Source organism: Astatotilapia calliptera, chromosome 6 (assembly GCF_964374335.1).
Source record: "Astatotilapia calliptera chromosome 6, fAstCal68.1, whole genome shotgun sequence".
Taxonomy (NCBI): Eukaryota; Metazoa; Chordata; class Actinopteri; order Cichliformes; family Cichlidae; genus Astatotilapia; species Astatotilapia calliptera.
The window spans coordinates 7,602,985-7,616,771 of NC_137427.1; the positions used below are offsets into that span (position 1 = coordinate 7,602,985).

General features: G+C 40.9%; 2 protein-coding genes across 2 annotated transcripts in view; one reads left to right on the forward strand and one right to left on the reverse strand.

Annotated features, from left to right (window-relative positions):
- Positions 1 to 13,787, reverse strand: part of LOC113023676 (neuronal acetylcholine receptor subunit alpha-3-like) — a 28,691-nt gene that overhangs the window by 9,297 nt on the left and 5,607 nt on the right. Inside the window, exons 2-3 of the mRNA XM_026169931.2 lie at positions 2,856 to 2,995; positions 1,776 to 1,820 (exon numbers count right to left, since the gene is read on the reverse strand). Coding sequence (XP_026025716.1) covers positions 1,776 to 1,820; positions 2,856 to 2,995 — 185 coding nt within the window. The remainder of the gene's footprint in view (positions 1 to 1,775; positions 1,821 to 2,855; positions 2,996 to 13,787) is intronic.
- LOC145429374 (uncharacterized) lies at positions 10,983 to 12,817 on the forward strand. Its single transcript, XM_080302698.1, has 2 exons — positions 10,983 to 11,627; positions 11,755 to 12,817. Exons 1-2 carry the CDS (start codon positions 11,304 to 11,306, stop codon positions 12,424 to 12,426), a joined length of 996 nt encoding a protein of 331 aa, XP_080158824.1. The 5' UTR covers positions 10,983 to 11,303; the 3' UTR covers positions 12,427 to 12,817.

The window sequence follows — 13,787 nt, forward strand, 5'->3', positions numbered from 1 at the left end:
ATGATAGGCTCAGTTGTGCAGCTTGTTGTGACCGTAAAATTTCAGCATAAAAAATAGAAAGAAGAAGGAAAATATAAGTCTATTTAGCCTCAGTAAACAGGTACAGAGCAGTTTGTTTACAACAATAGGCTTGCCAGTGTAATTATGGTTATATTGTGGCTATGCCACTGGACGTCCAGCGTTCTGGGAAAGCACAGTTTTTTCTCCTCGTCACAATTAAAGGAATAGTGAGAATATTAACCCAAACTATGGTTCAAAGAATGCAAAATGTCTGTGTACTCTATATACTTTTCATGTATTTTCCACACATTTAGCAAATGGGATTACATGTTTGTTTTAAAGAAATATGTAATACATTGGCTTAGTTATAAATAGCAACATGTTGTGCCAAACTTATGTTTTTGGATATTTGGGAGATGCTCAGTTGTCTGAATCTTTATTGATTTTTGTTGAGGAAATGAGTAACCATCATAATTACTGATCACTCACTCAAGACTGATTAATATGCAGGTATCATCCTGAAAACTGAGGCTTTTTCAGGGCAGACCAAGTCAAAGATGTTATCACTGCTTAATTAGGAAATAGGTTTTATTATTTGCTCTACTTGTTTCATTGCCTACTTAATAAACTTAAAGGAGAAATGCTATTTGTTCATTTTGATGCATATTTAACTCAACATGTATTTCACTGTTTATTTATTTGTTTAGAGTTAGATTTTTTAATAGACTGATGGCATCTCTAGTCTTTGATAGAAGCTTACTTTGAACCATGAGGTTAAGCCCGTGTGCCCACCTGAATGTGTCTACATATCTACAGTACTCAAAGAACCTGTATGTATATGTATTACATTAAAGTTTTCCTCCCACTTACATAAAGTAGTCAGTGGAGCTAGATTTCAAAGAGTACACAGCTAGGATGTTTAAAAATATTGTGTTAAGGCTATTGAATAAAGAATCCCCTGCAGTCAAACTGCAGAACAGTTGCAATAAATACATCAAGGGGCAGATTTCTAAAGTGGCTTCCACTGTAAACCCACTGCTGTGATCCAGTGTCTTTGTCAGTGATTGTGGTGTTGGCACTGCTTGTCATTAGCAAGGACTTGTTGTAAACAAAACAGCCACGCCATTACAAACAATATATGAGATTGTACTATACAGGCATTTCAATATATTTTAATTGGAAAGCTCGGGGATAGCAGCACCACTGAATCACATCAGATTCTACAAAATGTTTGGCTTTGTAGAGCAATTAGCCACCAATTTAAGAAAGATAAAAATAAATCAATAATGCTTACAAGAAGTATTTGTAATCTTTTAAGCACAGATTAATAGTGGAGGGAAAAGGGAAGAGGAAACAAAATGTTATCAACGAGGTGAAAGAGAGAAAATGTTATTGGTTGGCAATGTGAGGTCAAGAGTTCAGGGTCTGTAGCTATAGATCTGCTGAGCTGCAGAGCGTGACTAGCAATAATGCTAACATTGATCACTGGGCTGATTCCATTTCCGTGTTTATGTGAGCTGTCTTTGTTTTCTTATCCACTCGTGTTCTCCTGTTTATTCCAACTAAATGTAACATTAAGTCACAGCTAAAAGACAGACTGCAGCATCCCATACTGCTTAGTACGTGTAAACAATGTGTTAGAACATATGAACCTCGTCGGGCTTCACTTACCCGGCTCTTTGCAGACCTCAACTGTAAGGTAGGTCAGTGAAATTGTTAATGCATGCTGTGTGTGATGTGTTTATCTGTGTTTGTGTGTGTACATGGTTACTCACATGCCTGAGCCATAAATTTGTTTCCATGATTTGATTCACCTCATCCTGCAGAGACACAGAGTAGGAAAAGAGCTCATTAGCCAGCAGATGTGGGTGTGTTTGTGTCTGTCTGCTTGTGCATGTGTGAGACAGACTGTGTTGCTGCTTCAGCCTACTGGAGGGACTACAAGAAACGTGCACATCTTAGTCCTCTGTTATATATGATTAACCGACAGGATCAATAGTGAGCAAGTAATAAATGAAAAGGTTACATAGTTTACATCCTCTACGCCTTGTCCTTATTCAGTTCTGATTTGCAGTCTTAATGTTTTTACATTATACAGAATCGACTTAAAGAACTTTGTAAAAGCCATGTCTTGAAGACAAAAAGACAGGTGAAAATGTGTGCATAAACACACACATAATGACACATTCATGCAGTGCCACCACACCCTGACATTCACATCCAGGCGCTCACCTTTAAATTAATCTCACCTCGCTGAGCAAGCAGATAGAGGTACCTCACAATCCAGTCTGGAAAAAGGCCCCTGCTGGCAATTTCCTCTTAATCTCAGGATTTCCACTCTGAGGTGAAAACCTCTTTTCACTGGGGATTGCACAGCACCCCCACCTCCATCACCAGTTTTGAACTTAACATTGCCAAAGCACAGCAGCATTGTATAAAAACACTGTGAGGCATTTTTGGAATCTGTGAAATTGAACAGACTAAATAAAGTCTGCATTCACTTTACGCTTTCACTTCTCTCGTTCCACGGCTTATCTTCTTGCTCTTCAGTTTCAAAGGTAGGAAATGTGATCAAGATGTTCTTGGAATGACAACTCACTGTTCACACAGACTATCATAAAATGTTGAGAAGTTGCTATGAGTGACAAATGCATAGATACATTTGGACAAATACATAAAACAAGACAGTTGCAGAATGTAGAAAAATGCTTAAAACACTTTCAGCATTACATTACAGTCTTTAAAAACCCAAAAACCCGTGTGTGTGTGTGTGTGTGTGTGTGTGTGTGTGTGTGTGTGTGTGTGTGTGTGTGTGTGTGTGTGTGTGTGTGTGTGTGTGTGTGCATAAAGCTTACAACTTTAACCAGCTGGGAGATGGAGACCTCAAACTCCACAGTGACTGGGTCAGAGACATTCTCCACTGGTCTGATGAACTGATTATATCGTCTAAACAGCTTCCTGAAAAGTCGGTCCTCAGCCTTTGATGAGAGGCAGTCTGAGGGTGAAACAAAGATGTAACAGGAGAAATTCATCTAAGATAGGGATTTAAAAAAAAACACTGAGAACGCAACAAAGAAGGAACTAAAATAAAATAGAAAAGAAAAATGATATATATATATCAGACTCTTCTGAAATTCAACGCACCAAACATCAATAAGTCTTTTCAGTTTATAAAATTTATGAAGAACTCTCTTTAGATTACAACTTTTCTGCTTAGATCATCATAGTAAAGAAAGTGCTTTGAACAAGTCTGTGCCGTGAGATAACCTTTAGGGTGCTTTTCAGTATGTTTGAAATGATGAAAATTGAAGAATGATAAGTAAGGAAGCCAAGAGCAGTAATGTCAAGTTTCAATTCTGGCATGCTGCAAAAAAAACATAATAATAATGATGATGATAATTACAACAAAACATGTTGTTTTTCTAGTTTATTTGGATTTTTTTTTTTATTTCCTTTACATTTCTTTCTGATCATTTCTTTAACTGAAAATCTGCAAAAGAGGAAAATAAGGTCATCATTTCATTGAGGACACAGTTGCCTCACACCCACCTTCCACCTTAACCTCTTGAGCAACATTTGCAGTCTCACTGCTTCTGTTCATTTCTCAACACCTTCTTTCTGGACTGCCTAAAATCTTACTAGACCTGTTATTGTTTAGCTCAGTCACTGTTCATCTGTCTGACCCAAGACTCCGCAGTTCCAGTTCAGAATCCACTGTAATCCAGGTGTGTGGCACCAGTTGGCAGACAGAGTGAACAGCTACCTGCTACAATGTAGCTACCTAGTAGCATTGTTTCCTGTGGTTTCTTGAAAGACAACGTACTTATGTACATATCAGTATTTCCTGTAGGTTAGCTACAGCTGAGCCCTGAAGTCACGGATAATGCATAGTGGAGTTTCAAGCTTTGCAGTGCAACACGGTGACAGTGGATTTAGCATGCTTCAGTACAGTCTAAACAGGTATTGTTGAAAATCCATTGACTTGACATGAATCTAGTAATGAACTAAGCACCGCAGTAATTCATCATGAGGGAAGAATATTTTACTTCTGCCTGTTTGCATAGCACTGTGGACGGGTGTTACCATACTGAAGACAGCATGGAATATAAACTAAGTTAAACTCAAATAAACATGTGATATCTAAATGTAAATAAATCACTGTGACATGCATGTCCTCTTCTCTTCTCCTGAATAATGGTAACTATAGTTTGGTAGGTGTTGGAAGCTGTCAGTGTTCACCCATATGAGAGCATGAGTTATTATAATTTATCTATATATAGGTGTTTGTCAGGACTGCAGCTTAAGGGGTGTGTACGTAACCAAAATATGAAGAGCTTATTTACTTCCAGGAAGGAACCTTGAAGGCTTCAGGCCGAGTATCTGTCTATTTAGTGGGAAATGCACAGCAAGCTATTTTAACATAGTGCAGAGGAGCTGCAGACTGCAGCCTGAGGACAGGAGATGAGGTGCTGAAAGTTTTTTATGTGTGAGGAGTGAGGGGAGCTGCTATTTCTTTAAGCTTGTTCCCCATTCAGGATTCAGATTTCAAACTTTTGGCTTCACTGTGGGGTAACGTGAAAACTCTGGACTCTCATGGAGTGTCCAAAACACACATGCCAGTATCATGGAAAGTGATGTCAGTACAGAAGTACCTTAAACCTGCATTCCTAATAATGGTCACCATGGGCAATTACTGTGGTTACAAAAAGACTTCAGGTCCTATGCAAAATAGAAAAAGGATTTCTGACTTGACCTCTATTAACACTTGTTATTACACAAGTATGTCATTACAGTAGCCAGTGAACGTGTAGCTTTACAGTCAGATTCCACTGCTCTTATGTCACATCTGATTTCTGATTCTAAAACACCAAGAAATATCAAAACAGGACATTACAAATCAGTGGAACACATCACAGCAGCAGTTAACAACTACTTGGTACAGGTCTATGTGGCATACCATCTATGTGGACTCTCCTGGATACTAGTAACAACAGTATAATTGCACTATATATTGCCTCTTATCTTATAAGTTAAGGTTATAACGCTAACCAGAACTGCCACAAAATAAAAACACCTTAAAATTATTGCAGCATTTAGGACCAGCTGACCAACTGTCCAAAAATCATTAGCCATTGCTGCATCTTCACCAAGTGAAACACTGGGTGAGTTTTATTGTGAGGTCACAGGAAAATATTTGACACCACAATCCATAATTACAAGTAATAGCAGCTGTTGATTTTATGTACAAAAACAAACAAGTTGTTAAGGTGGTTTAGAAGAGAATAATTGATGAACGGGAATGGAAGAAGGTTATGAGCCAGGTTAACAACTTTCCTGTGCCATCACAGCAAAGCTGCTTAGCTGTGCTGTTGGCACAGAGTTACTGGCATGAGACAAAGTCAGATCACATTTGTTCTTGGCGTGATGAAAAGAGACCAAATATTGAATGAACATAAATGTGTCTGGTTGTGCTATAAACAGAAACACTAGTTGTGTCTGTTTTAGTCCAGGCTCAAGAAGTGTTTGTTTCCTCCAGGATTCTGTGACTATTAGACCACATTTACTGTTACCACCAGCAACTACATCCATCGCCTAATCCAGCAGAGCTAGAATCTTCAATATTACATTTGATCTAGAATTTATTCTAAAGAAGACTGAAACTACATTCAGGACCAAGATAAATCAGTTACTGGGGTTGTGTAAGCTGTGCAAGTTTTCAAAGTGAGCTGTATCAAAGCAATACGTTTAAAGTTCCCCACACAGCTTGCTGCCTTGAAGCCAACTGAGTCACATCATTTACACTCCTGCAGTTTGTGAGGCTGATCACCCACTTTTCATCCTTCAAGACCCCCCAGTGCTCTTGGAGTTGTCACGCAGAAATCCCGCTCACGCTCCCCATCACGCTCTATAAATATATCTAGATCAATACCACATTCGTCTCTGCAGGGCAGCTTGAATGGAGGAGAGAAGATGCAGGACAGAGTATTTTGCAAGGAGAATGAGGACACAAAATAAGGGACAAAAGAAACAGCTAAAACAGCAGGTACACAAAAACACAACAATTAAGAGACAGAAGACAAAGAGACATCTAATGTTCAGGAGAACTTCTTCACCTCAAAGACACAAGCAGATTTTACCTTCGGGTGTTTCATTATTTATTTCCCAAACTTTTTTGTTTTTTGTTTTAATAAACGCTATTCTTACTTGACTAACAGCAGTCAAATTGAGTTTGGGATACATGAGAGCAAAATGTTTTAATTAAAACGGACTTCTTTGGAGAAGTCCTTGAAATCCTGATGATGAAATATTGCTGACCCTATTACATCAAGATGCTTCGCTCAAAGGCAGAAGTCTTTATGCACAGAACAATGACACCAGAAACATAGCTTGTGTTGAACTTCTGATGACAGCCCTCTAGAGAAAACAACAAGAGAGGAAAAAAGGAAAGAAACACCAAGACAAGAAGTGGAGGGAGAGAAGAAGGGAGTAAGGGAGAGGAGAGACAGACTGGAAGCAAAGCCTTCTTGAGATGTCACTCAGAAGATTATGACTCCAGACTTCATAGCCTGCTGTCTGGTAGCTACTTAGCATGTGCTAATGCTGTGCTAAATAGAGTTTAAAGGGAGTATGGTAACAGACACTTCACATCTGATCCAAAAAAGGAAACAGTCCGTTGCACAATGACTATATTTTTCAGGATACAAACGATAGACTGAAAAAGACAAAACAGAAAAGAATGAAATTTGAATTAAAATATAAAAGAAATGAAGTAGAAAAAAATGTTTGACTAAAACGAGCTGTCACGGTGCTTCATCTACTTGTTAGTATAATTACAAAGACAGAGCTGCTCCCTGCTACATGTCCAGTGACTAAACCAATTCTTTGATCAAAACCTGGCATTTATACACACACTCGCTCTCTCTCACAAACACACACATATGTATGCCTACATTTAGCTTGGTCAGATGCATTCCCCATTGAGACTTTAAAAAAAACATGTTAAAGTGAAATGATCTACTCACTTTGATCTGTATTTATCACATTTACCCTCACTTGCCAATTATTAGTCCACCAGTCAGAACTTCCAAATTTTTAATGGACACTTTCATCATAGTAGGATTAATGCATCAAATTGGGTAAAGAGTGGGAAAAAATAATTATGTAGATAGGAACATATTTCACACACTTGTGAAAATTAAAATGAGATTTGTGAAAAGGTGCATAAGAACAGAATCACGGTCACACATGCGACTTTCTCTGTACTCAAAACTCTAACTAGAATCTTAGGTTTTGCTGTTGATAGTTCATTAAGCTCTCTCTCATATCTTACCAAGCACATGAGTCTGTCAAGCTTAGCTTGATCCCCAAATATGGATGTGCTGTATATAGAGCTATACTAAAGAACAGCATTTAAAAAAAAGAAGAAGAAAGATTCAGTAAGTAATCCCTAGCAGTTACACTAGAATTGTAATTTTAGCATGATTGGAGCTGAAGGAACTGTTAGCATAACTAAAAATACGTTATGATGTGCAATTCGTCAAATCCGTCTTTTGTTTATCAGGACACCTTTTTTTTGGATTTGATTAATCTATATGTTTTTCAACTATCCTACAAACTGTACTTCTGGTTTGGACCCAGGAACTGTCAATCACTGCTGCTTATTTTGGACTCCATATAACATAAAATCCCTCAGGGGATATGCCAGGGATGGTATGAAGGATGGGATTTTGATGATTTAGGGACAATGTGTTGATTTTAAGCATTCTGTAGTTAGGATTATTCCCTTAATATCCATCCATCCATCCATTTTCTATAGAAGTCTGTGGTCCCCACATGCTTCAAAAGATCCACCATCATCCCTGTGCCCAAGAACAGCAAACCCTCATCCCTGAACGATCACCGGCCAGTTGCACTGACCTCGGTAGTAATGAAAGTGTTTGAGAGGCTGCTGAAGAACATCATCTCCTCCTCCATCCCAGACACCACAGATCCGCTGCAGTTCGCCTACAGATCCAACAGATCCACAGAGGATGCCATCGCCCACGTCCTACACACCACTCTCAGCCACGTGGACAAGAAACAGGGTAACTATGTGCGAATGCTGTTTGTTGATTACAGTTCAGCGTTTAACACAATAGTGCCCTGCAGACTGTTCACAAAGCTGAGGGATCTGGGACTTAACAGCCGTCTGTGTGCATGGGTGTTGGACTTCCTCACTGGCAGAACTCAGGTGGTGAGGGTGGGCAGGTGCTTCTCCAACAGCATCACCATCAACACAGGAACACCTCAGGGATGTGTCCTCTCGCCACTGCTCTACTCCCTCTACACTTCAGACTGTGTGGCCACCCATGGCTCCAACACCATTGTGAAGTTTGCTGACGACACAGTGGTGTTGGGTGCCATCTCCAACAACGATGAGGCGGCCTACATGGATGAAGTGAAGAATCTGGCATCGTGGTGCCAGGACAACCACCTCCAGCTGAACGTCGGCAAGACCAAGGAGCTGGTGGTGGACTTCAGAAGGGGTCAGCACAGAGACTACAAGCCCATTATCATCAATGGAGCTCCAGTGGAGAGGGTGCAGTCCTTCAAGTATCTTGGTGTCCACATCTCCTCAGACCTGACATGGGCTGCCCACATTCAGGTCCAGACCAAAAAGGCTAGGCAGTGCCTGTATCACCTACGACAACTGAGGAAGTTCAGGGTCTCTCCAAAGATCCTCAGGATTTTCTATACAGGCGCTGTGGAGAGCATCCTCACACAGAACATGACATCGTGGTTTGGGAACAGCTGTGTGAAGGACCAAAAAGCTCTCCAGAGAGTGATCCGTACAGCAGAACGCTGCTGCAGGATTGCTCTCCCCCCGCTTCAGGACACCTACACCAGGAGATGCCGGCCTAGAGCAGCGCAGATACTGAAGGACCCGTCCCATCCTGGCAACAAACTGTTCCAACTTCTGCAATCTGGTAGAAGGTTCCGCATCTTCCGGGCAAGGACAGAGAGACTCAAGAGGAGCTTCTATCCCCAAGCCATCCGTGCCCTAAACACACACACCCGCCCTCCCACATCCTCTATAATTGACAGACAGGACTCTTCCAGACACTAAACCAAGGCACAATGTACATTTCAATTCCTTTAATTTAAAATATGTTTATATTGTCTATCCTGTAAAATAGTCAGATGTCTATTCATATTACAGTTTTTCTCGATTGCTTAAACACTGTAACCAGGCCTCTAAACTAAAATTTCAAAACCGTAACGCTATTGTTCAAAAAGCTCACCCATTTCCCTGAACTATAAACACTATTCCCTGCTTTGACACATGACTCAAATTTGGTGAACTGTTACTGCAAAACTCTACACACAAATCCCTACATTTTACAGTGCTTACACCATGTAGTCATTTAGAAAGCACTAGCATGCAATAATGTTAACTTACAGTTTTTTCTGAATGCTCAAACCCTAACTGTGATTCCTGTAGCACAATCTCTAAAACTATTCAGACTTATAGCAAAACCACTCACTGAGTTTGCGAAACTAAAAGCACAAAAACTGCTTTGCACTCAGTTTGCAATTTTGTAACACACACTTTGCAAAACTGTAGGCACAATTCACTGCACAACACTCAATTACCAAATTTCCAACACACTCCTAGCAAAAGTATACACATGTATGGCTATCATTAACACTAATTTGCCAACTGTCTGGCACACTTTCACATGTGAAAACTTTTTTAGATAATTAGTTCACTTTGCAATCAGCCTAAGCACTATAATACAGGTAAGCTGTGTGTGCGGAGTACAATGGAGGGAGCAGAAAGAGTGAGAAGTAGAGGAGGCCGAGGAAGAGGACGTGGAGGTGAAGAAGTAGGATGAAGAGGACGACAAGGACAAGGAGGAGCAAGAGGAAGACGAGGAGGGGGGAGAGGAAGATGAGGAGGGGGGAGAGGAAGGGTAGGAAGAGTAAGAAATAGAATTGCTGATGACATCAGAGCTACAATAGTGGACCATGTAATCAACCGTGGAATGACCCTGAGGGTAGCTGGCCAACGGGTCCAGCCTAACTCGAGCCGCTACACTGTAGAAAGTACCATAAGGACATCTTGAAATGAGAATCGGTGAGTACAGTCACTTCGCACAAAGATTTGTAGCACTGCCATATGCCAATGAGAAACACACCAATACCATTGATGTGAAAATACTGAAATTGTTACTTTACAGAATTGCTAGATGACCAGATGCTGGGGCAGAGGAAGCATGTTCACTGCAGACCAAGTAACCCATATAGTCATTATGGCGACTGCAAATAATCCTATACTTGGAAATAAACACTTGTGTTTGTTTTGATGTACTTGAAGTTTGGATCCCTCTATGCTTATGGATCTATGACAGAAGTATGAGCTCAAACTGACATAGCCTACCTTGTGCACAGAGAAAGCAAAAGCCAGATGTGTTTTGTATTCATACCATCAGTGTGCAGTTGGCGCATTGTGTGCTTAGTAGATGATGGCTTGTGTGTACTGTTTGATACGGAAACACCATTTTTACGAAGGTGTGAAGAGTTAATCTAGCTGTGTTTGCTTTTACAAGAGAACTACAATGTTTTGATTATTGGGTGACAGGTTTTCTTATTTGTGTGAAGAGTTTTGCAAAATTAGCCAATAGTTACAAAAAATGTGCTTAAGCAATCAGAAAAAACTGTAAGTCAGCATAGCTTGAGCTCAATTAGCACACAATTAACCAGGTGGAAACACTAGGAGTCAAAATTTAGCACACACCAATCAGAACCTGCGATGGATAGATAAAAGGGCCAAAGTCAGCTCATTCAGGTTTGAAACAATGGATCCAAAGAGATGCAAAGGAAGAGGACGTGGTGGAGAAAGAGGACATGGTGAAAGAGGAGGACGTGGTGGAAGAGGAGGAGGAGGTGGTCTAGGACAACAGGAAGGTGGTGGAGGAGGAGGGAGAGGTGGAGGAGGAGGAGGACGTGGTGAAGGAGGTGGAGGTGGAGAACAACGGCGACAAGGAAGGGGAAGAGCAAGGGCAAGAAGACAGTCAGTCTCGGATGAAATTCGAGCCACTTTAGTTGACCATGTCCTTGTCCATGGGATGACTATGAGGGAGGCTGGGCAATGAGTACAACCAAATTTGAGTCGCTTCACTGTTGCCTCCATCATCAGAACCTTCAGGGAGGAAAACAGGTAGGTGTACTTGCAGTAAGACTGCTTTGTACAGTAACGTTTAAGTTACTGAACTTATGTGTCTTGAGTTTCAGTATGTTTCCATTATTTGCCTGTAAAATGAATGTGTGACAGTTACAGTAATGAGTGCTTCTATTTTTGTAGGACACAGAGACGACCACCTGGTGGAGGCAGGTTAAGGCTTTTGTCAGAGGAGCAAGAGAGGGAACTTGTAAACATGGTAATTGCAAATAATGTAATCCGCCTGCAAGAGATTCAAAGGAGAGTGATTGAGGATGATCATCTTTTTCGAGGCATAAATGCCATCAGCCTCTCCACAATTGACCGCATCCTCCGAAAGAATCAATTCCGGATGAAACAGGCATACCGAGTCCCTTTCGAACGAAACTCTGACAGAGTGAAAAACCAACGTGTGGAATATGTTCAGGTATGAGTTTTGATACTGTATAAAGTATTGTGTACCATCACAGCATGGCAGTTTATGCTGCCATTTCAGCACTCTTGAACTGTGGTTCAGGGTACCGACTGACTCTACTGTGTTATGTGTCTTGCAGAGAATCTTTGAGATTGAAGGACGGCCTGTTCCCCATGAAATAATCTTTGTGGATGAGGCAGGTTTTAACCTGACCAAAAGAAGGAAAAGGGGGAGGAACATAATTGGCCATCGGGCTATTGTAAATGTCCCTGGTCAGCGTGGGGGGAATGTCACTATGTGCGCAGCCATCAGCCAACGAGGGGTACTCCACCGCCATGCCGTACTAGGACCCTATAACACTATGCTTCTCCTTGCTTTTCTTGATGGTTTAAGACAACATATGTTCCAGCTGGACTACAGGGAACCAGCACAGCCAGAGCAGCCTCACTACGTTGTTGTGTGGGATAACGTCAGCTTCCATCGCGCTGCTCTGGTTCGTGACTGGTTTACCAATAACCCAAGGTTTTCTAATATCTTTCTGCCTGCATACTCTCCCTTTCTAAACCCGATAGAGGAGTTATTTTCGGCATGGCGGTGGAAAGTGTATGACCGAGAACCTTATGTCCGTGTTCACCTCCTTCAGGCCATGGAAGAGGCCTGCCTAGACATATCAGTAGATGCATGCCAGGGGTGGATCAGGCATGCAAGAGGATTTTACCCCCGCTGCCTGGCCAGGGCCAATATAGCCTGTGATGTGGATGAGATTCTCTGGCCTGACCCAGACCAAAGACAAGATGCTGAGGTGGGATAATGTTTCTGGTGTGTGTTGTACTGTATAGTACATGAATGACAATGTGCCACTGTACATACATTGGTTGCGTCTTTTGTGTTTATCATGTGACAAGGGTTTTGAAGGGGAGAACCATAAGCAACCTATTTGTTTTGGAACTATTGTTTTGAATTAATTGTACCAGTGTGCAAAACTCTGTTGTAGTGTGTGTGTTTTTGAGGGCTTGTGTTTGATGTCTGAGGGCAAAGTTTGGTTTTTCAGCAGGAGTGAATAGTTTTGGGTGTAGAGCTTCATTTTGACCTGGAAATAGGATGTTTGGGAAATTGAGTGAGATGTTATGGATTTGTGTTTACTGTTGTGAGGATATGAGGCGTAGTTTCAAGAAATGTGTTTTAGCAATCGAGAAAAACTGTAATGTACAGAATTCACCTGCTTGCTGCTACTACTGCACATTCACCCAATGTATATACTACATATATATATATATATATATATATATATATATATATATATATATATATATATATATATGTTCTTCCTCTACACCCCCCCCCCCTCCCCAATTTTTTTGCACATGTCGAGGAGCGTGTCAGGCTACATTTCACTGTGTGTTATACTTGTATAACTATGCATGTGACAAATAAAGAACCTTGAACCTTGAACCTTGAATATATTGGGCCATGCTGAGAACAATGGCCTCGGACTTGGAGGTTCTAATTGTCATTACTGCCACTTCATACTTGGGTGGGAACTGCTCCAATGCGAGCTACAGGTCACCACCTGATGAGACAAACAGAACCACATCATCTGCACAAAATCACCAAGGTGAAGGTCCACTTAGAAATTCTGCCCATTAAAATCTCCGAACAGAATCGGTGACAAAGTCCAACACCTCTTGGCAACAACTCCAACTTATTGCCAGCAATACACACCAAGATGTCGTTCTACTTGTACAGGGGCCAATGACTTGTAACAGCAAGGCAGACACCCTATACTGAACAGCTCCCATGGGATATCCCGAGGGTAACCTTTTTCCAACATTAATTTAAAACAGTTGCATTTTCCAACAAGTGCACTTTTTACAGTTGCCTAATTATTTCCTTGAGTGGGAGGAGTTACATATTGTCTCGAGATAAGCTTTGAATTATCATATTTATATTGCAGATTCCTAGTTAATTTCTCTTTTTTCCCTCTAATTGGATTATTTTCCTTAGCTTGGGCATGTCTTTAGTTTGGCCACCTTAACCTGCACTGCAAATATGGTGCACTAATCCACTGCTGTGATGAAAAATGGGGGAAAGAGAAGATTCTAAGGCCCTTTTATTTCTGCCTGCACTGCTTAGCTATCTTTCCTACAGAGATGTTCTAGTGACTTAAAGGAA